Source organism: Humulus lupulus, chromosome 9, assembly GCF_963169125.1.
Source record: "Humulus lupulus chromosome 9, drHumLupu1.1, whole genome shotgun sequence".
NCBI lineage: Eukaryota > Viridiplantae > Streptophyta > Magnoliopsida > Rosales > Cannabaceae > Humulus > Humulus lupulus.
In genome coordinates this window covers 183,759,229-183,782,940 of record NC_084801.1, presented here as the reverse complement: position 1 = coordinate 183,782,940, position 23,712 = coordinate 183,759,229, and the positions used below count along the sequence as shown (strand labels likewise).

At 32.5% G+C, this 23,712-nt stretch overlaps 2 protein-coding genes and 1 long non-coding RNA gene across 3 annotated transcripts; 2 read left to right on the top strand and 1 right to left on the bottom strand.

The window, feature by feature from the left end:
• The first annotated feature begins 1,097 nt into the window (after nt 1-1,097).
• Nucleotides 1,098-1,901, top strand: LOC133801543 (uncharacterized). The gene is made up of 2 exons (XR_009876890.1): nt 1,098-1,457; nt 1,564-1,901. It is a non-coding gene; the product is annotated as an uncharacterized LOC133801543 (long non-coding RNA).
• A 2,058-nt stretch (nt 1,902-3,959) lies between these two features.
• On the top strand, nt 3,960-7,248 carry LOC133801541 (pentatricopeptide repeat-containing protein At5g04780, mitochondrial-like). The gene has a single exon (XM_062239776.1). The coding sequence runs from the start codon at nt 4,311-4,313 to the stop codon at nt 7,089-7,091; it is 2,781 nt and encodes a 926-aa protein (XP_062095760.1). The 5' UTR covers nt 3,960-4,310; the 3' UTR covers nt 7,092-7,248.
• Nucleotides 7,249-7,569: 321 nt separating this feature from the next.
• Nucleotides 7,570-13,407, bottom strand: LOC133801542 (MACPF domain-containing protein NSL1). Its single transcript, XM_062239777.1, has 7 exons — nt 12,839-13,407; nt 11,859-12,097; nt 10,456-10,660; nt 9,896-9,979; nt 9,609-9,792; nt 8,863-9,029; nt 7,570-8,568 (listed from the first exon to the last, which is right to left on the bottom strand). Exons 1-7 carry the CDS (start codon nt 13,106-13,108, stop codon nt 7,876-7,878), a joined length of 1,842 nt encoding a protein of 613 aa, XP_062095761.1. The 5' UTR covers nt 13,109-13,407; the 3' UTR covers nt 7,570-7,875.
• Between the last annotated feature and the right edge of the window lie 10,305 nt (nt 13,408-23,712).

Below are 23,712 nucleotides of genomic sequence, written 5' to 3'. Positions count from 1 at the left end.
AATTACAATGTACAAAGTCATAAAAAAAATTCGCCGAAAATATTTCCCGAGCTAAAAACACTAAAGGTTATACCAATATGCCCCGTTTTAGGGGGTGCACCGGAGAATCCTCCTAAAATTTTATGAATTTGGTTAAACTATAACAAAATTCAAAATCTAAATATTTCTGAATGCTCATAGTAGATACAAATCTCACCAATAAATAATCCAAATAAAGACTAACTAATAAAACAATATGTAAAAATAAGGTGACCAAAGACCTAAAATTTTATAATTTTGTTTTGGGATATTTGCGACGAAAGTATATAAATTGTTGTGTTTGAACACTTAAGTACCTAAGTTATTTTTTTGGTGGCGAAAATACATTCATTGCATGTTTTGGTGCAGTTTAGTGCATCTGTTTATTTCGTCGTTAAGTCTGCCACCATGATATGAAATTTTCTTATAACTGACATACTTTCGTCGCAAATATCTTTTTAGTTGGATACTTTTGTCTATGTGTCACAACCGAACTTAACAGTGAGAATTAACAGTTGTACTAAACTGCACCAAAATATGAACGAAATGTATTTTCGCCACTAAAAAAATAACTTAGATACTTAAGTGCTACAAATATAATAAATTGAGTATTTTTACTGCAAATATACCTTTTGTTTTTTATATGTAATTATTTGAAATAATAATAATAATTTTCTATTTTTATTTAATTAATAAAAAATAAGTATATTAATATGTTTAGAAAGTCAACCAAATGTTTATACGCTATAAAATATTTAATTTTCTAAAAATAATAATATGGAAACATAAAAGCAACACATTATAATTTCAATCAATTAAAAACTGAAGAAGAAGATAATATTTTCTATTATTAGTTCTGAATTTAAGTTGTATAAAAATTAATATTAAAATATAGATACTTTAGTCATATTCAAAATTATAATAATGAAGTATGCTTTTATACTAGTTTGTTAAATAAAAAAAAATATTGATTTGAAACCAATTATATAATATATTAAAATAAAAAATTGCGTGTAATATGTTTTGTTTAGGTAAGTCAGATAAATATATAAATATAATTTTCATTTTTTTTTCTTCCCTAAAAAAATACAATTGAACAATAAAGTGGAATAAATAAGTCCAATTAAAAAGAGTTATGAGTGGACATTGGAATCATATTCATTTAAATTAATAATAAAAATAATTATAAAAAAAACATAAAGAAATAGAAGCAACAAAGAAAAAGAATAGTCTCTTCTCTTCACTCTTTATAAGCCTTCAAATAAAAACCAGAGAAACTCAGCTCTCTCTTCTCTCTATTTTTGTACCTTCGAATCAAATCAAAACAAGACCATGGTGGAGCTATTCGTTCTAGGGTGCACTGGAATTGTGGTGTTCCTTCACGGAGCCAATTTCTTCTTCCACGCTATAACCCAACATCTTTCCATTCGATCTCTCAGGTAATAATCTCATCTCTTCACCAAATCAAACCCATTTTTTTTTCTTCTTTTTGGAACATTTTATCTAAATTTTATGTTTTTAATTTAACTAATTTATGGGTTACAGCTTTCTGGGATTTGTTGGGTGGTAGAGAGAGAAAGAAGAATAGAAGAGAGAGGGAGAGAGAGAGACGATCGCATGTCCACGGTAAGGAATCTGGTGGTGGCGTACACCCGCGGCGATGCTTTGTATATAGATTTGTTAATGTTTAATAGCTGTGATTATCTTAATAATATTGTATTTGATTAAACAAATTGGGAAACTTCGGCTAATTTTGAAAGCTTATCCATAGTCTAGTAGTAACGTAAGCTTCTAATAAGTTGTTTTCGTGGAAAAAGTTATGTATTTTTCATTCAATTCAGGGTTTCTGGTCAAAATGGCAAATATTTTGAGGTGATTTTGTATTCCGAGTTTGATAGTTTTTTTGTAAAATGGACTCCGGAATACTAATTAGTGGACAGCTTATCAAAAAAATTTAGACATAAGCAATTTAAAAAAAAAAATTATCAAAAATAATTTAGAATACAAAATAATTTAAAAAAATATGACAATTTTACCGATTACTTATTTAAGTTTATAAATAATAAAAGGTTTATACATTTTTTAACCTTGTGTTTTGTCTCATTACTTGTTTAGATTCTGTGTTTTGATAAATTATTTTTTAGACCTTATGTTTTGTAAAATAGTTAAAATAGAATCATAAATTTGATTTTGGTTAATATTTTCTCAACTAAAATCACAAATAATTTATCAAACTAACAATTCAAAAGTAAAATTATTCTGCTTAAAAACTGTGTTGTTATATTCAATTTTTTCTTTATTAAAATTGAGTTTAGGGTTCTATTTAAACCATTTTACAAACAAATATAGTCCAAAAAATAATTTATTAAAATATATGGTCTAAATAAGTAATGAGACAAAATATAGGGTTCAAAAAAATATAAACCCATAAATAAATTGAGTGAGAACCCTTAAGCAAAATGCATTTAGTATACTTTAGATTAACTCACAATTTTTGCAACAATGTGACAATGTCGGTGGGTGGTGATTCTTAGGGTACAACTAACATGAAATGAAATGGTTAGGTTAGGTGTACCATACTCCATGTAATGAATGGTGTTGTCCTTCTTTTAACTCATCTCTTTATCCCAAATAACTTAATAACCTTTCGATTATGGAAAATTTCTATAATGAAAGAAGCTATTTTACCTTATTGATAGGCACAATCCTATTTTAGATATGTAAATTAATTTTAGTCTTGGCTTTTTTACGAAAGGGTTCGTTATAATTATAGTATGTCTTGAAAAAATTTCAATAAATTACACATAATTTATAGTATCGAAATCATATTTTAAAAATTATATTGCATATGTGCTTATTTTTTTTATATATGTATGGAAAATAGATTTTTTAAACCATAATTTCAGTAACATAAATTTTTTCGAAATTTTGCAACAAAAAAACTGAGGTTATAATTACTATTTAAAAAATAGGTAATTATCACTATTCATACGACTAGTCCAACAATGTACATGATGATAGGTCAAACTGATTACAAGACAAAGTCAAATGACCAATATAGGCTAATTAGTGAGTCGTTTATAATGTTCACCATCATATAATTATCAACTTCAATAATGAGTAAAGACCTAAATACAATCAAAATACCTAAATACAATCAAAATATCACCACTAAAAATAAAATAATGATCCACGAAATCTATGATCATTAACGAATCTCGTCGAATGAATACAAGACAAGAGATCAAAAACTAACCAGACATACTCTAGATCCAGATTAGAAAGAGATCAAAACAAGAATAATTAATCTAAACATACCAAGTGACTCTAATAGACCAATCCGGTAAAACATCACTCCAAAAAAAATACTAACCTCATCTGAGTAATAGTTAAACTTCGAATGATAAACACTATTATTAGAAACACCAAACAAACAAAAAAAAAAAAATAACAAAACAAAACAAAACAGATAGTCAAGAAAATTATGACAATGAAACTAAATATGTATGTGTGGATATATCTGTGATAATGTAAAGACTAGACATGATTTGTCTTTTCTCATTGGCCTTACTATACCTAAATAGGAGAGAGGGATGAATTTCTTTTTGTGTTCAATTTATTCCAAAACTCAAAAGCCAAAACTATTGAAATAATATCATAATTATAAGGTATTTTTATTAATACACTATTTTTTTTTCTAATTATACTTATTAAATTTAAAAATGAAAACAATTTCTTTTCACAAAGCTTTTTAATTTTTATTTGTTGAAGAAATTAAAAGAAAACAATCCCTTTTTATATCATACTTTATTAATTAAACAAAATTAATATATCTACACATAAAACAATTCAAACCAATTAGCAATACCTGAGATTAATCACCATAATATATAATTATATATGCGAGATTGTCGTGAGAAAATATATATATGTTAGATGTGGGACAATATAGTGTCGTAAGAGCCTCTGGCCGAGAGGTAGTTGAACTGAAGCTCTTCAAAGATGGCTCACCTACTTTGCATTTGCTTTGTTGATCGACTAACTTCATCCATGGCTGGCGTGTTTCGAAGGTAGACCAATAGTGTGAGGTGGTGGCTGTTCATGGAAGAGAAAGAAAGAAGGAAAGAAAGTGAGAAAAGAAGAATAAAAAAGCACACAATTGGTCTACTAGTCAAAGTTTTATACTCTTCCGAAACAATTTACCAACTTCAAAGTTCATGCAAATTAGTACAATTTTTTTCAGAACTTTAGCACCATATTGAGTATTATTTGAGGTTGTACAGAGGGTGTCCATGATAAAAATCCAATGGACCATGAAGTGTGTTCCGTTGCTTTCCCTCCAACGACTTTACCTAACTTTTAAACCCTTTACTCTTTCATACCGTTTTTCTTTTCCCGCTAAACTTATTCAAACCTCTAGCAATGACAGAGACACCTCCATTTCCATATCCAAGCTACTGTCACAATGTACTGCTTCCAAGATTGTGGGAGCAGGTGTGGAAATCCATGCCCACATCATCAGGTTTGGATTGTTTGGAGACCCAAATCTGAGAAACCATTTGGTTAATTTTTACTCTAAGTGTCGGTGTTTTGGGTATGCCCGGAAACTGCTTGATGAAAGTACTCAACCAGATTTAGTTTCTTGGTCTGCTTTGATATCTGGGTATGTTCAGAATGGGCTTGGTGCAGAAGCCCTTCTGGCATTTCATGATATGCACTTGTTGGGAGTGAAGTCTAATGAGTTCACCTTTCCTAGTGTTCTTAAGGCTTGTTCCATTACAAAGGATTTGAACCTGGGGAAGCAGGTCCATGGGATTGCGTTGGTCACAGGGTTTGAGTCAGATGTGTTCGTGGCAAATACTTTGGTTTGTATGTATGCAAAATGTGGGGAATTTGTGGATTCACGAAGACTTTTTGATGAGATTCCTGAACGAGATGTTGTTTCGTGGAATTCTTTGTTTTCTTGTTACATTCAGCGTGATCATTGTCGAGAGGCGGTAAAGTTGTTCATGGAAATGATTGTGAGTGGAATTAGACCAAATGAGTTTACATTATCAAGTATAATAAATGCTTGTGCAGGTCTCGGGGATGGTACTCAAGGAAAGAAAATTCATGGATTTTTGGTAAAGCTTGGGTATGAGTCAGATCCATTCTCCGCAAATGCACTGGTTGACATGTATGCAAAAGTAGGAGGTCTTGAAGAAGCAATTTCTGCTTTTAAGGAAATTGCACAACCTGATATAGTATCCTGGAATGCCATCATAGCTGGTTGTGTTCATCATGAGGACCATGAATGGGCATTAAAATTGATCATGGACATGAAAAGATCAGGGCTGTGTCTGAATATGTTTACACTGTCAAGTGCTCTTAAAGCTTGTGCCGGACTGGGGCTTAAAGAATTTGGTCGGCAGCTGCATTCTAGCTTGATCAAGATGGATACAAAATCAGATGTGTTTGTAGATGTTGGACTCATTGATATGTATTCGAAGTGTAAGATGATGAAAGATGCAAGGATGGTTCATTCCTTGATGCCAAAGAAGAATTTGATTGCTTGGAATGCTATAATCACTGGGCATTCACAGAATGGAGAGGATATAGAAGCTTTATGGATTTTTTCTGAGGTGTACAAGCAGCAGATTGGTTTCAACCGGACTACTTTATCTACAGTCCTAAAATCAACAGCTACATTACAAGCTATTAAGGTTTGCCAACAAATTCATGCGATTTCTGTGAAAACTGGTTACCAATCTGACATTTATGTTATAAATAGCTTCCTTGATACGTATGCAAAATGTAGCCAAGTAAAAGATGCAGCAAGAATTTTCGAAGAATGCACAGTTGGAGATTTAGTGGCTTTCACATCCATGATCGCAGCTTATGCTCAATATGGTCAAGGTGAAGAAGCTTTAAAGCTCTATTCAGAAATGCAGGACAAGGGGATCAGGCCTGATCCATTCGTATGCAGTTCTCTTCTGAATGCTTGTGCAAATTTATCAGCATATGAACAAGGGAAACAGATCCACGTTCACATTCTTAAGTTTGGGTTCATGTCTGACGTATTTGCTGGGAATTCTCTAGTTAACATGTATGCAAAATGTGGAAGCATTGATGATGCTGGTCGTTCTTTCTCAGAAATAGCAGCGAGAGGAATAGTCTCATGGTCTGCAATGATAGGAGGACTTGCTCAACATGGACATGGAGAAGAGGCCTTAAAAATGTTCGATGAGATGCTTAAAGATGGCGTCCAGCCCAATCATATAACTTTAGTTAGTGTACTCTGTGCTTGCAATCATGCAGGTTTGGTAACTGAAGCCAGAAATTATTTTGAATCAATGAAAGAGTTGTTTGGTATTGAACCCATGCAAGAGCATTATGCTTGCATGATTGATCTACTTGGCCGAGCGGGGAAGTTAGATGAGGCGATGGAGCTTGTGAATACAATGCCATTTCAACCAAATGGATCAGTTTGGGGGTCACTTCTAGGTGCAGCAAGAATTCATAAACATGTTGAGCTTGGTCGACGCGCTGCTGAAATGCTCTTAATTCTCGAGCCTGAAAAATCTGGTACCCTTGTTCTACTTGCTAATATTTATGCATCAGCTGGTTTGTGGGAAAATGTGGCAGACGTGAGAAGACTTATGAAATATAACAAGGTAAAGAAGGAACCTGGAATCAGTTGGATTGAGGTTCAAGACAAAGTACATACCTTTATAGTACGAGATATAAGTCATTCAAGAAGCAAGGAGATATATGCAAAGCTTGATGAGCTGCGTGATCTCATGATTAAAGCTGGTTATGTTCCTATGGTGGAGATGGACCTTCATGATGTAGATAGAAATGAAAAAGAACAGCTTCTATTGCACCATAGTGAGAAGCTTGCAGTGGCTTTCGGGTTAATTGCCACTCCTCCAGGAGCTCCCATTAGGGTGAAGAAGAATCTACGAGTCTGCGTGGATTGCCATACTGCACTCAAGTTCATTTGCAAAATAGTTTCAAGGGAGATAATTGTGAGAGATACCAACAGATTCCACCATTTCAAAGATGGATCATGTTCTTGTGGAGATTATTGGTGATTGCTAGTGAGATGAATTCTTGCTTGTCTACTGATTTTGAAGCAAATAGCACATGTGATGGCCTATTGAAAAGCTATATTCTTTAGATACCAACTGAAACTAAAAATTTTGGAAATTTTGGTTTTAATAATTATTATATATTCCTTATTTTTCTCCATTTCAATGCTCTCCCATTATTTTTTTATTTTTTATTTTTTGGTCACCGAGGGTATCAGGGGCCCCACCTCCACTAATCCCTCGAGGCCCTGGTGCCAAGCGGTATTACCACCACGCCAGCAAGCCCTGAGACTCATCGATTGGTCGATGACTCACTCAATTGGACCGCCAGCACATCGCTTCAGCCGGAGATTGCCCCAGTAGCCTCCTGAGGTTAAATGACTCCGTGGGGAATCGAACCTGAGGCGGATAAGGCCCTCAAGTTCGCCCTTACCACTGAGCCACCCCTTGGGGTTAATGCTCTCCCATTATTAAAGGCAAATTGTGGTAGAAGTCTATAACTTGATAGTGTTGAATCAATCACAAGTTCTCAAGGGTGGTTATACATTTCTCAAGGCTACTAGAAAAACTGCTCAAGACACTTTGAGCTCCTCAAGTTGTACCACCTAAAGTTACAACCAGTACATATTGAGCAGTTATTTCCAAAAAAAAAAACAACAAAAATCAAGATTTCCATTATTACAAGGCTTTGAGCCAATTTATATCTGTAAATGACTTTAAATAATGTAAATATACATCATAAAATTTACAGGAACAATAGAATTTGCTCTTGTTACCCATGTGGCCTTTACAAAAACAACATAGAGTCCTCTGATAGTATGGTTAATAATGAGTACTTTACTTTGATTGAAATTCTACCACCCTCAACACAGAGCTTTGCCCCAGTGATAACCCAATATCCAGGTGGGTCCTCTGGACCTCTCACCATTTCCTTAGTATCTATAAAGCTTGCCATTTTGGGGGCCTTAGCAGGTTCAGGAGGACCATCAGGGTAGACAGCTGAATTCAAGTCCACTTTTGCTGGCTTCTCAGGTGGATTTAGTGCAGTACTAAATCTTGTGCTGATCAACGCCGAGAGAAATCCTGATCTTCTAGATGTGTTTGAAGATCCTTCCCATTCTGATCTACGGATCTTGGCAGATGCCACTGTTGAAAATCCAAGCCTCAGGAACAAGACTTTCTTCATTCCAACAACTTTAACTTCTAACCAGGCTTTTGTAACAATTGAAGCAGATTCATCAATACAGGCACCATTACACTGAACTGGGGCAGTGCAAACATGCGAGAAAATGCTCCACTTAACAGGTTCAAAGTATCCCCGCTCCACAGGTTCATTGGTGGACTCGTAACTATGATCATCCGGGATATGGAGGTTATCGGGAAGTGTACAGAGATGCTGGAGATGGATTGCTAGATGATCACTTTTCTTACCTTCTAGGTATAAACGGAGTCCTGTGACTGGCCGTTTTCCTGAATCAATCTGAAAGTTTGTAAAAATGGAAAACAGGATCTAATCAGAAATTCAAGGAATTATTATTGTCACCGTATGTTCGAGAACATAGAAAATATGTCAGTTGTTCTAAAGTAAACTAATAGATAAAAATTTCAGGCCTCCTGTACGATCTGGAATCCAAAAAGAAAGAGAGAACTGAGAATTGGAAGGTGTGTGAATCATAAGGGATCAGTGTTCTGACAGTGATGGGGGGAAAATAAATTCTGATTGATCTTTCTTTAAAAGAAATTGTCATTTTGCTGCACTGAATTGAGATATTACCTTCATAGTGTTAACATAAAGCTTGGGTCCCATAAAAGTGAACTGAAGAGATGGGGAAGCAAGTTTTCTATGCCTAAGAGTGAGAGGCAAATCGCCATACACTGGCGCCCATTGGCGTGGTAATTGAAATTCCAAGAATTGATGCAGTTCCTCTATTTGTGGCTTATCTGCATTATGCATCAGAACATGCAAATGAATAACCTAATTGTTTAGAAAGATTTCATACACAGAATATGCACACTTATCTTACTTCCTACATTCAAGATATTTAATATGTACCGGTGTAGGTCAAACTCTCGATGCAGCAGTACCCAATAGTAAATACAGAACAGAAGTATTAAAAATACATTTATTGTCTTCTTCAACACTATACTCAATGCACTACATTGATCCATGTCATAAAAAGTATAACTAAGCCTATGACATGCTTTAAAAAAAATTACAATGAAATAAGAAACAAACCAGAATGTAATTGAGATATACTCATGAAGAAGTAGTACTAATGAGAATAAAGCACTGGGAAACCTTTATTTAATCTTCATGAAATGCAGGTAGCACAAAGTTTGATACAATAAAAGATTCTCATTGTAAATTAAAACACAAATCTAAAGCACCTTGGATGGATCCAGCGCGACAATTAACACCAAAAAGACCAATTACTTGCATTTTTTTGAGAGAAAACAAGTATTCACTAGTAGGTTTAGTAATAAGGAATCAAACAGAAAGTTTGAGGGTTGCATACTGACATCTAAGATATAGATTAACTGCATGGCTTAGAAATCCATTTCCTGGAACTCCACCTAAGAGTGAAGTTATTGGGACAAAAGTCATTGATATTACATCAGGTGACTGTGATACGGTTGAAAGCCACGTTTTATGATTTTGACCGAAGTCAATGCCTCCCTTTCGAACACTTATGCTCATTGTCTCCTGCAGGAAATTGAGTAAATATGTCTTAATCCATTTAACATAAACTACATTACATTAGGCTCTGTCTCTAAAACATCACAAAGGGATACTGCAATGAGCTTACATCTTTCATTGTGTGTGTGATGGAATGCGGCCTAAATGAGGCAGCGAATGAATTGTGAAAATCCAATGGCATCGACCACTCTTCCTGAAATGATGAATAATAAATGTTTAAAATGACGGAGCTTGCCCTCACTATTCTCGAAAGCTTTCCCCTTTCATGAAACATGCAGAACAGTATAGGAAAGAAAAGAAAAAGAAAAAGGCTACACTCAGATTCTAACATGATGATATTCAAGATTGAGGTGGTGTAGAATTTTAACAAAAAAGAACTTTAGTGTTGGCTGGCAAGACAAGAAGAATAACAGGAAAATTATAAGCCTTCAAATTCAGAAATTTTAATGAATGAACCTAAATGGTAGAGCTATTCCCTACCTAAAGCAAAAAATCCAAGTTCATGACCAAAAATAACTAAATAAATTAAAATTTACACAAACAAAAATTATGGACTTCTGTTAGGAACCAACCTAACTTTTCTGTCATTAATAATTTTGTGACCTACATGCTCTATAAGGTGATGTTATCACTTGGTTTTGATGAAGCAGATTTTAAGATTCTACTTACCATAACTTTTCCGGATAATTCATTAGCACTCAAAGCCGGCTGTGTGTCTACGTTTTCAGAAAATCTTTCATCGGCTAATTCTTTCAACAGTTTTTGCACTTCATTGGGCTGAAGATTTGAATTTTGTAGCTGTTTGACGTGAACTACATCCTTGCCTCCCATCTTTACCCCAACAATAACATGAGTGCCATACTTTTCAATAAACCTAGAAAAACATATTGTCAATCAAAAGTTAACAAACACTGAAAATTCAGGTAGCATCTACAAATAAGAACATAAACTTTCAAAGGTAAGATTGATTATAACTCATGGTGGTCGTCGGACAATATGAGATAAGGAAACAAAATAGACAACTAAACATACAATTTTCGATAGATGGACGCTATCCTTCCCATAACAAAATAAGTGTAATCTCAAAAAAAAATAAAAAATCATTAGCAAGTTCCGGCTTCTATGAATTCAGTAGATATATGAATGCTAGTCGTGTTCTTTATATGGAAATCAAAGGAAGACCCTTGACTCGTACCGATGAGAATTTGACATTACACAATGCCTTCTTCAAATAAAAGAACTTCATGCAGAAAAACGAAGGCATGGTAATTTTTCCCTTTATCAAAATAAGTATTATGATTTCAATAACCGAGAGAACCAATTTAAAGGTTAAAATCCACTTCCCATAACCAAATCATGTTTGACATGGTTTCAGTTTCCACTAATGAAAAATTTAATCTTATTTCATAATGTGGTGATTGGTTCAAGCCACTTAAGTGACTGCTGAAGTGGTTTTATCTCATTGGATGAAGTTCAAAATTCGGTTAATACAGTTGGCTAAGGGCTATTAGTGTTAGAGGTTTTAAATAGTCTCATTACTACTTTTTTCGTTTTCAAGTTTTCAAAAGAGAAGGTTTTGTATCAGTTCTGGTTCTGTTTTGTAAGTTCTGTTTTTGAGAGAATTGTCTTGTGTGTGGAGCAAGTCTCCCTTGTGTAAAATTGTACTTGATACTTGAGAGAAATAAAGCCATTACAGCCATTCATTGGGGCTGTTCTACCTTGGATGTAGGCTCTTAATTGAGCTGAACCAAGTAATTTGTTGGTGTTGTTTTTGGTTTAAAGTTTTAGTTTGATTCTCTTGCTGTTTTACTTTCTTGTTTGCTGTTCTTGAAGGGTGTAGGATTTACATCACACATAAGCTTCTTTCTAATAGGCATTTGATTATTACAAAGCTTTCCAGCACATGTTTAAATAGTCTACACCTCATTGTTAGAGATTTACATGCACAAATTCCACTTTAAGCACAAGAAATGGCATTCAAATTCAATGATGATCATTTAGCAGTTAATATGAACAAACTGCATTTTATCAGAACAGATAGAAAAGTCCAACTTTCAGTTAAAAACACTTACTCGGCGAGGGCAGCAGGGTCCCATAAGCTCGGTACTTCTTGTTTCACTTGTTTCGATAGTGAAATGTTGGACCTTGCTAGCTCAATATTGTAAAGTGAGTAGAACCAACCATCAAAAGCAAGACTCTTTGTGGTAGCTGCATCCTTTTGCCAGCATCCCCGGAAGCCAAAAGCAGTATTAAACATCCCACAAGGAATTTTTCCCGATAAAGACAACTCTTTATTCATTTGCTCTGACATCTGAAACATAAACATGTAATATAGAACTAATGTCAATAGAAAAATATATCTATAAAAAAGTACATCATGACCTCACTTCTATTGGGTTTTCCACTCTAGTACAGAATAATTGAAGGTTCTAATAGACATTCTCACATGAACAAAAAAAGAGGTAAATTTACTTCTTTTCTAACATGTAATATAGAACTAATGTTAAAAGAAAAATATACCTATACAAAAGTACATCATGAGAAGCTTCTCCACCTCACTTCTATTGGTTTTTTCCACTCTATTACAGAAAGATTAAGGTTCTAGTAGGCATTCTCACATGAACATAGAGCGATGAAACCAAATGGGTAGGCCAAAACTAGACTGTTCTATCCAAAACTTTTAAGCTAATAACAAAAACAACAGTCTGGTTTTATCAAATCTTTTGATCATTTCCAATGAAAAAAAATGATCTTCCATTGGTTTTTCCACTCTACTACAGAAAGATTAAGCTTCTAGTAGGCATTCTCACATGAACATAGGGTGATGAAACCAAATGGGTAGGCCAAAACTAGACTGTTCTATCCAAAACTTTTAAGCTAATAACAAAAACAACAGTCTGGTTTTATCAAATCTTTTGATCATTGCCAATGAAAAAAAAATGCCTTCTTTATTGGTTCCAATACTAACTCCTCATCTCATCTCATCTCATCTCTTTTTGCAAACTTATAACCAATTCAAACCCAAAAACTAATTTCAAGAAAAGAAAAGGACCTGAGTAAAAGAAAGGACATCGGAGCGAAATCTGGTGCGCTCTCCTTTATCGCATCTGATGGAGGTGGGCACATGAGGAACAAGAACCCCGCCAGGAACAACGAGGTCTCTGGTCTGGGTCGGGTCGAGGTCGATCAATGTCGACCCGGAAGGACCCGATTTGCAGGCAGAGAATCGAATATCGGAACAGATATCGTAGCCGAAGCCTATAACCGAAACAGCCTTCTCGGCCGCTGACTGTGGAGAAAAGCCGCGAGTATTAGACGCCATGGTCGATCAGAGAGTCGAATTTCGAGCTACTTGGCCTCTTTCTCACATAATATTATTCTTCCAAGTCTTCCCACTGAAGAACACCAATAATAAAAATATGAAGAGGAATAATCATACGAAAGTCCCATTGAAAAGGTCGTCGCTTGAAAGCTCTCAGCTTTAAGTTTTCAAAGGTCTGACTGACTGAACCCAGAAAAGAAAGAGAGCCATTTTTGTTCGTTTGTTTGATTTTTATTTATTTATTATATTTGAATTACTATTTTAATATGCATGAGCGTCGAAGATTACTGGAAAAATGGAAGTACTACTTTGGTATTTTCCGAAGTTGGACTTTGAAACTCTCACCAGACCACAATGTGAATAATAGAATACGATTGGCGGCTGTACTCTTCTTTGTCTGCCACGTGTCGACGCGTTGTTCTTACGATCTAGTCCTTGACTCGGCCTTCCTCCCTCTTTCACGTGATTTGAGTTTTTTTTTTCTTTTTTCTTTTTTATTTTTAATACATACATTATACATAATTATTTGTAATTTTATATAAAAGTCCTAATTATTTGTTACCATTTGTTTGTTTAAAGTAGGGGTAAGCATCGGTCGGTTTGGGCGATTTTTTCACAAAAAAAAATCCAGAATTCGGTTTTCGATTCGGATTGGTGCAATCCGAAAACCGATCGAACCAAACTAGTTTAAAAAAAAACCGACCGTTTTGGACCGCGGTTTGGTCGGTTAAACCGACCAAACCGAATTGATTATTATTATTTTTTTTTTTAAGTTTTAGTTAAAAAATTAAAAATTTTGGATTGTTAGATTCCATTTTTGTATGTTTTTAAAACATAAATATATAGAACATAATTACATTTATAAGTGCCTTAAGTTTTTTTTTTATTAAAAAATTTAATTTTTAATAATTAATAATTATATAATATTATATTATTATTTTATTGTGTTCGGTCGGTTTCGGTTTTTTTGGTCGGTTCACCCAAAATTTCCAAACCGACCGAACAGTGGCGGTTTGCACCGTTGGCGGTTTTTTCAGTTTTCGGTTTAAACGGTTTTGGTTTTTTCGGTGTTCGGTAGGTCGGTGTACACGGTTTTTTCGGTTTTTCGGATTTTATGCTCAGCCCTAGTTTAAAGTATCATTTTGTTACTTTGTGTTTACACATAATGCTTATTTAATACCCTTATTTTAAAATTGTATATATTTGGTACTCTAAACTCAAATTTAATTAATAAAGTTTTACCAATTTAATTAAATTAATATCAATCATACAAGCTACAATTATGATATCAAATATCTATGTTTTCAAAATACGGAGTACCATATAAACATTATTGAAAACAAAGGGTACCGAAATAATACTTTGCAAAAACAAAATATACCAAATGAGTAAACTTCCTACTTGTAAAATGATCTCTTTTAAAAGTTTTATATTAGTAGCAAAAGTAATTAAATTATTTCTTCCGAAATTATCTTTTTGTCGACGAAAGTACTTTCTGTATATATTTTGTTGCAGTTATTCATTTTGCCGTTAAATTCATTTTGTGATGTCAAATTTACTTATAATCTTTATACTTTTGCCGCAAATATCTCACAATTTAGGTATTTTTGTCTCACATATTTATTAAATTAGGTTCGTTCACCACAAATATTCATTTAATTTGGTACTTTCACCAATATGTCACAAATGTACTTAACGGTTGGAACTGGCAACTACAGCAAAACAGGAACGAAAGATACTTTCGTCGACAAAAAAATAAATTAGATACTTAAGTGCTACAAACTTAATAATTTATATATTTTTACTGTAAATATTTCATAAAATATGCCAAATTTAATTACTTGTAAATGGCTCGCAAAACTATAGATTATCCCTTGTAAAAATGTCTTAAAACAAATTTTGTAACTAATCTATCAATTATGAGTAATGCTACACATTTTTTACACACTATAATATATATTTAATTTTATCTATAGATATTGTTAAGTGATGTAGACACTATAGTCTATAAAAAATGCATATAACTAAAGTATGTGTTAATCACTACTCATCAATAATACGCCATTAGTTTTGATCAAATTAATGTGTAAAATGAGATTCTTATAAACAAAAAATTTCAAACTTACAACTTAAGTGGATATTTTCACTCTATTAAACTAAGTCTAACTTTTGGGTTGTCCTTTCCAAAAACCCAAGGTAACACGCAAGAATTTTTGTCTCAAATCACCAAAAAAAACAAAAAAACAAAACCCTAATTATGAAAAAACTTTTACTACAGAATTGGAACATGATTAACTCATGAGTAAAGACTTGGTAATTCTGAAATTCCACTTTGATTCAACTCAACACTTTGACAAAATGGGTTTTGAAATTTCCTGCATTTTCTAAATAACGGAACGAAGACAAAGTAACCTAATTTTTTTTTTTTATGATTGGGCAACCTTACCTTATTACTTGAGCAAGAGATCAACCAAATTTTGAAATTTCTAGAAATACCATAGAAATTTTGCAATGCAACTTCTATCTCAAGGTCCACCGTGGCTACATACGATAAATATATTGTTTTAAATATTAATTAAATAATCAAATGAGAAAATTAGAAAAAATATAATTGATGGCTGTCGTATACCACACAAATTTAACAATGATTTTTCTTTCAATACTTCCAATTATTTCAGTATAATAGCAAGCACAGGTCGAACCCACGATGACTATCGTTCACTTTATTGTTCAAGAATTAACACTAAAACTTAAAAGAGGATTTTGATTTTTAACTCAAAATTAAATAACATAAACTAGAAAGCAATTAAATATTGATATTACGATATTAAGAAACAGTTAAAGGTTAATCTCCACCCTCATCAATCATTCCTAATTACTAATAATAAATATTATTCCAATTTCTCAATTAAACTATTAACCCCGCAGATAACGCTGAAGTAGTCAATTATCTCAGTCTCCCTAGTATAAGTAATCAAGGCGAAACGCTTAATAATTAACTCTTTTATCTAAGCAATAAATCTATGAAGCATACAATTTATTTAACTTAGATAAAGCATTAAGTCCTATGGAAACAAGTTAATCTAGACAATAAATTAATGAAGTATATAATTCATTTAACCTAGGTTCTATTTTTCATCACAATCAACAATTCTTTTGACATCACTATCAATTGCAATTTATCACACACACTTAAAATCCTAAACTATTAGGTGAGTAGTAATTCTAAGATGACAATTGAACAATGTAAAACCTTAATTAGTTGGCCACCTAACAAAAAATCACAAAATTCATAACATTCAATTGGAAAAATAGAAACAATATAATATTGAGAGAAATTAAAGGACAATATTCATTATCAATAATCAATAATTCATATCTTGGGTTTTGAATTAACCCTTAACATAAAAAGAACCTACTCCATAATAGTAATCATAATCACAAACATAATTATAATTAAAATTAAAGAGATTAAGGGAATAAAATAAACTAGATTGATGAACAAAAGTAATGTAGTCTTGTCGTCTTCTCTTCAGCCATTTCTCAGTCTTTTTCTATCTTAAACCATAATAAAAAAATCCCTCTCAAATTAATCGTAATCATCATTTATAGTCTCAATTAAATTCTAATTAAAAAGTAATAAAAAATCTGAAAACGACGTCGCAAGCCGCGGCCTAGAAAAAAATTTGTGCATAAATCTGTCACTCAAGCAGCGCCCTGGCACACTAGGCAGCGGCCTAAAAATTATGAGCAGCAGCCTGTCTGGAAGAAAAAAAATTCTGAAACTCCAATTCCATTTAAAGTGTCGCGGCCTAAGTTTTATGAGCCATGGCCTACCTCCAATTTCTTCAATTCTTGATCTTAGATAGCTTGTACGTTGCCGTCACTTCAACATTTCAATCTCGAAAGCTTGGAATACTCCTAAAACTTTATTTTAACTACACTTGCCATCAAAATGTCAGATTTATCATCATAAAACGCAATGTAGAAAATATGTTGTAGAATCACGAAACTTAGTTAAAACTATTAAAAATGTTATCATAACACCATCAAAGCATAGAAAAACTTAACAAATGTTAATACAAAAATGACCTTATCACTAATGTGGCTCATTGAGTGTGTGTGTGGCGCCATAGAATAATTATTTAATTATTCTTTTTAAATATAATTTAAATTAAATAATTAAATATATGTAACTGATCAGTTTTATTTTAAATACAATAAAGAATAATTAAATTAGTTAATTATCTTTATAAACCTGAAAATAAGCAATATTTTTAAGAAATTGAATTAAGCACTTAACTATTAGACTCTCTCTCAAGAAAGAATTTCTTAAACCTGAAATTCTAATTTCAATACTCTATCTTCTCAAACCTCTCTAGATCTCATGTGTTGAGTACATCTAGAGAGTCTAAATCAATCTTTTGAGTTCTATGTGTCCACACACGTCCTGGATTGAACTGGAAGATCAAGGCGTGAGCTTTCATAATAAGGATAGAAGATTTGTGGACTCTTGATAGGCTACAAGAGGTAATATCTATAATATATCTATATATGCATGATTTTAGCTGATATTAATAATTTTTTTAAAAAAGATCAATTTTGCTGTGTATCCTGATTTATCATATTTAATACCAACAGTTCCATCTAAGATTTAAAGCTTGCAAGAAGATCAAAGAGTTTGTTCTACAACTAGTGGTTGCATTTCTCTACTCTAATATTTTACTGGACTCTGTCAAGCAACATTATGTGTAGACTCTTACTTTATTGGTGGTGTAATCTCACTCTCCCCAAACATATTATACTGGTATTATCACAATACATGGTTAAAGTTTCTTAGTACAATACCATAATCCTTAAGCACATGCTTCATCCATAAGGATTCAGCACACCAACTTCTTGTAGCAATGTATTTAGCCTATGAAGTAGACAAGGATATTGAATTCTACTTATTGCTATGCTAGGACACCAGGTTATTTCCCTGATAAAAGCATCCACCACTTATGTTTTTTCTGTCATGTACATTGCCAACTCAATTTGCATTAGGGGTGTACACGGTTTGGTTTGGTGCGGTTTAGAAGAATTTTGAAACCAAACCGCTCATGCGGTTTTTTCAAATGAAAAACCAAACCAAACCATTAAAATTAAAAAACCAAACCAAACCAAACCATAAATAAACGGTTTGGTGCGGTTTGGTTTGGTTTTAACCATATAACTAAATTATTAAAATTTTAAACTTTTTTTATTATAAAATAATTAACTAAATAATTGTATTTAAATAATAATAATTTTAGCTTTACTTTTAAGACTATAAAAGTCTACAAGAAGCTTATTTTCTTTGTTGTTGTAAGTGTAAGTATTTTGAATCATTTTATAGAAGTGGGAAAAAGAAATGTTTACTTTCTAAACAATGTGGGACTTTACATTTCTCTTTTTTTAGTTTTGGAAACTTGTGCATGTATTAAATACTACTAAAAACATATCCTAAATAATTAAATTATGTTGGCTTGGATGGTTTGGTAGATTTTATATTAACTTAAGTGTAGGGGTTCAAATCATTGAACCATCATTTCTAAAAACTATTTTTTTAGAAAAAATCACGGTCCGGTCCGGTTTAATTGGTTTTAAAAAATTAGAAACCGTGACCAAACCATTAAAGTTGAGCGGTCCGATTAAAACCGAACCATCAAAAACAGTTTCACCGGTTATGGTTTTTGGCGGTTTGGTGCGGTGCGGTTTGGTTCCAAACCACGGTTTGCGGTTTATATGAACACCCCTAATTTGCATCACTAAGACAAACAAGATTAATGTTAGAGTCTTTTAAGTACCAAGTCCATAGTTAGTAGTTTCATTCACATAGCAAATTATTCTTTTGATTGCTTGATAATGGGCACACACTCGTATATTATAGCTTATGTCAAGGCGACTAGTAGTAAAATACAAGACTCTCAATCATGTTTTTGTATAGTACCAATCCACATTTGATCCCGTCTCATCCTTAGTTACATTCACAGTTGTTATGATAGAAGTTTTTAAGTGCTTGGTCAATTTTATTTCAAACTTCTAAACAAGAATTTTGGCATATTTGTTTTATGATATATAAAGATGTCTTTATTAAGTTGTTTTACTTGCAAACCTAGAAAGAAAGTCAATTATCCAACCATACTCATTTCAAACTCATTTTTTATTTGATTAACAAATTCATATCAACTTTATGATTGGAGAAAGAGTCAAATATTATATCATAAACATATATTTTTAAGCAATAATAATTTATAAAATAAAGTTTTGTTAGCTCCCCTCTTTTTTTTTACTAATGATCTCAAGAAAATCATCTATATCACTTTTAGCATCAAACTTACTAAGATTTTCATGAATTCATGAAGTAAAAAATACTCTTGCATACATGAAAATAGTTGAGATTAGGTTTTTTACCTTTTCAAATTGTTTTCCATGATCACTTCATATTCCTTCTATCTTTCTAATGTTGTAGTTATTTTCAAACTTACCTACAAAATCTTAAAAGCATCAAAAGTGTCAAAGAGCTAAATTGGCTTCACAACATTCCATCAGCGAAAATGCAAATTTGGCTAGCACCATTCCTTGCCACCACAGATAGAGCACATTTGTCGTTAGAGTAAGCAATGTCACAGTTAATGCACATAACTCCAATGTTTGGACTAAAATTAGCTTTAGCTGCATGGAGAATGATATGAGGGTGATCAAGATCACCTTCAAGTGCATGTCCATGACCCTTGATGACACCCACCACAAGGAAACTTATTTGCCAAATAAGATTATCAGGGTGAATATCTTGGTTGCAAGAAAGCTTCATCACATGCCTACCATAAGGACTCACAAACCATAGTTGCAAACACCGAAAATGGGTACTATAACGAGCAATAAGTGTCACTAATATAGGGATGGTCTACAAACCATTTGACCAACTCGTCACCACTCGCACGCTAAAGTAACTCACTTAATGTTCTAGACACTACCAAACCAAATAGCTCTAATCGAAGGACACTTACCACAACAACTGCCAAATTATATTTGTAGTAGACTAAATATCCTCAACCACTTGCTAGCGATTGTATACACTTCCACACACATATAAAACATTAATCGCCTTATGAAAGATGATGCGGTTAAAGCTACTCCACCCGCCAAGCAAAGTGTTTCTGCTCCTCTTGGAGCCTCTTCTAGCAGTGCGCCACCATCAGCCAACATAGATTTTGATCCCACTGAGCTTTATGCACGATTGACCACCTATTAGGAGTACACAAAGAAGTGTGACCTGGGCTCCTCAAGCCATGGGTAGTTGATTCTAAGAATGATGAAGAAAAGATTCTTTCCAATGCAGAGTTCAATAAGTAATTGAGGGAGTTTTTCTTATCTCAGCAGCGTTTTACTTATGTTATTTTGTCGTGTTGTCTTATTTTTTTTTCTGCAAGTTGTTATCTTGTCTCTACCATTTTATGTTTTAGTGTGTTTGTATTATTGTGTTTTACTTGTTTCACAATGAGAACACTGTGTCCTATAAGTTTGGGGGAGTTGTGTTTTGTTTATGTCGTTGAGTTGTGTTGTTTGTGTCATTCTTTTGTCGTGTTTGTAAGAGGAATCATATCAATATAGTAGTGCTTAAATTTTGGGGATCAATGATGCATTCTTAAAAAAATTTAAAAATCAAAGAGCTAATTTTGTGCATGGTTCAGACTAGCTTGACCTAGTCATTAATATTGTGAACTATGAAATAAGGAAAGTGTGAACCTAAAACTTGTGCGCATAGTTTTATCATAACTTCTTGAAACCTTAAAGATGCTAAATTATTGTGAAAGTCTAAGATCTTAGAATTGACTTGTTGATTTCCTTAAGGCGAAACTCTAGGAGGCTTAGCAATCTAGAAATGACTCATGCACATTTTGTTTGACCATTTGAGCAATTCTAGCCCTTATCATTGAGATTATTGTCCTTTGTTACCCATTTTGATTGAACACCTAAAATGTCCCTATCCTAAAATGTCATTTTTATTGAACACCTTGAAAGCATTTAGCCATATCCATTTTTTATTTATCTTCCCTTTCTTTTGTCCCATAACTATTGCTAAAATTAGTTTGTCTTAGATATATTTTTGTTTAAGTTTGGGGTGAGGCAATATTGTAACGTCCCTAAGGTAGGGTACGTCTGTCACATACTCGTAATTCTAAGGTTTACGAGTATGCAAGGCACTTGACCAAAAGAATTAAATAAAATGATACGAAGAAATACAGAAAAATTTAAAACTTTTATATAAACTTATTAGTAGAAATTATTACATGTATGAATACTTTAAATTTAAGGCAGCCATATGAAAACTCTAAACCATTATTGCATTGCTACTGAGTTCGTGCTCCACAAGTTGCTCAACAGCTAAAGCCACACCTGGAAAAATGTTGGAAAATAACATAATGAGCTAACGCTCAGTAAGCAAATCTCATGCATACACATACACATGAATGTCATGAGTTTGTAGTGCACACATACTAATATGCTGACTTATATACTTATGCATTTCATTTATTGCTCATGCACTTTCAAACTTTACTTTTATGCTCTTTCTTTTAGTTTCACATTTTTATGGGCCCAATATCACTTGTGCACACTGTTTGATTCGGCCAATGCCTGCAAGGCTTGTTACACATATCATATAGAATCTCATGGGTTCTCCTCCGGCTAGCCATCATCACAGCTAGGCTTATCATAACACTCATTTCATCGTTGCCATAGCTGCCATACTTATTACACATATGGAGGAGAAAGACGGAAACATGGCAAAGATATCTGAATGGTCAACTCTGACCTAGCCCACACTAGTGGGCAGCCACTATAAGTCTTATAGACTTCCGTCTTCTTTACTGAACTTACTTGATTGCTTCATCAAAACAGTGGCACCCTTTTTTAACATCTTATTATCACTTTGCTTAAGTCTTGTGTCATTAAAATGTTCACTTTTACATAAGACTTTTCAAGGCATTTCATAACTTTTCTCATATTCATATGCATGGTCTTATATCACATAATAATGTATCACATAACTGTACATGCCATGCATACATGCTGATGCTGAAATGCCCAATTTTATGTCCATGATTCATGTTTGATGGTATTCCATCAAGGCATTGTATCATATCTCATATAACTCAAAACATCTTTAGTCATAATACATGAAGCTTTGGGTTGGTGGCGTTGTTATACCTTAACGTAGAGCTATGGCTCAAGTCTAAAGTTTCCAGCCCAAAAACTTAAACGCTTCATATATCATAACATATAACAAAATCATGAACATAGAAGTAATCCACATATTCATCAACATAAGAACACATACTTACACATAATTCATATCAATCTTAACCAAGTAAGACATCTTTCACATATCACGAAATTCATCAAATTCATATCACACAACACTATCATGATATTCATATAACCATTCTTCACATACTTATCATATGCATCATCATCATACCATACTTAACTCATCAGATGTACACAATCAATGTAGTCATGCATCTTACACTTAAGCACAAAAGGTGAGATTTACTTACCTTAGGTCCTTAGCTTATTTTAAAATTGCTCAGCAAGAGTCAATCAATCAAATACATACAAATCCTATTCAAGGCACATCATTTATTAAATTCTATCAAAATCGTAAATATACACTATTGATAGTGTATATTAACAATACCATAAACTATATGAATGATAATAATAATTATTATCAACGTAATACAAATAACTCTTCATATAAAACCATACTTTAAACCTTGCTCATAAGATAATGTACTCTTATGATAATAATAATCACAACAACAATAATAATTATCGTCTATAAATAAACTTATTTCAATATTAATAACAAAATACTTCAATAGCAATACGTACAGGAATGTATATATTCAAATAGTCATTTTATAAAAGAAATTATATATTTAACATAAAATTGTAATAATCGATATTGTGATAATAATATAATTATAAATATTTATATTATTATTAATTAGTCATAACATCAATTCAGTGATATAATAAATATACTTTTTCCAAAATTCATTGGTCTTACAAATATCAATAACTGTAAGAAACTAATATTTGATATTATTTTAAATATTCAAATATTAACAAAATATTAATATATAAGAATAATTGTTAAATAATAGGTTTACTATAAATCACACTTTTCATATATATATATATATGAAACTATATTCTTGATTTACTTAACAAAATAATAACAATAATAATTAAAATTACTTAATCATAATAATTTCCATATTAATAGAAAATCAATTAAATATGTATTTTTATAATTTATTTAATATCTAATATTTTATAGAAAATTGGACAGCACAACGGCTATAAAATGGACAAACCCAAAATCAAAACATGTATCAGAAATATATATAATCCCAGACAGCCAGTATAATTATAGAAAAATATTCCATATATCAATAATATATAATTATATACTATAAATACACATAATAACAATTACTCTAATCAATCACAATTAAATCACAATATATTGGTCAAAGAAATTATACCACAATGATCGAGTTCCACAACAA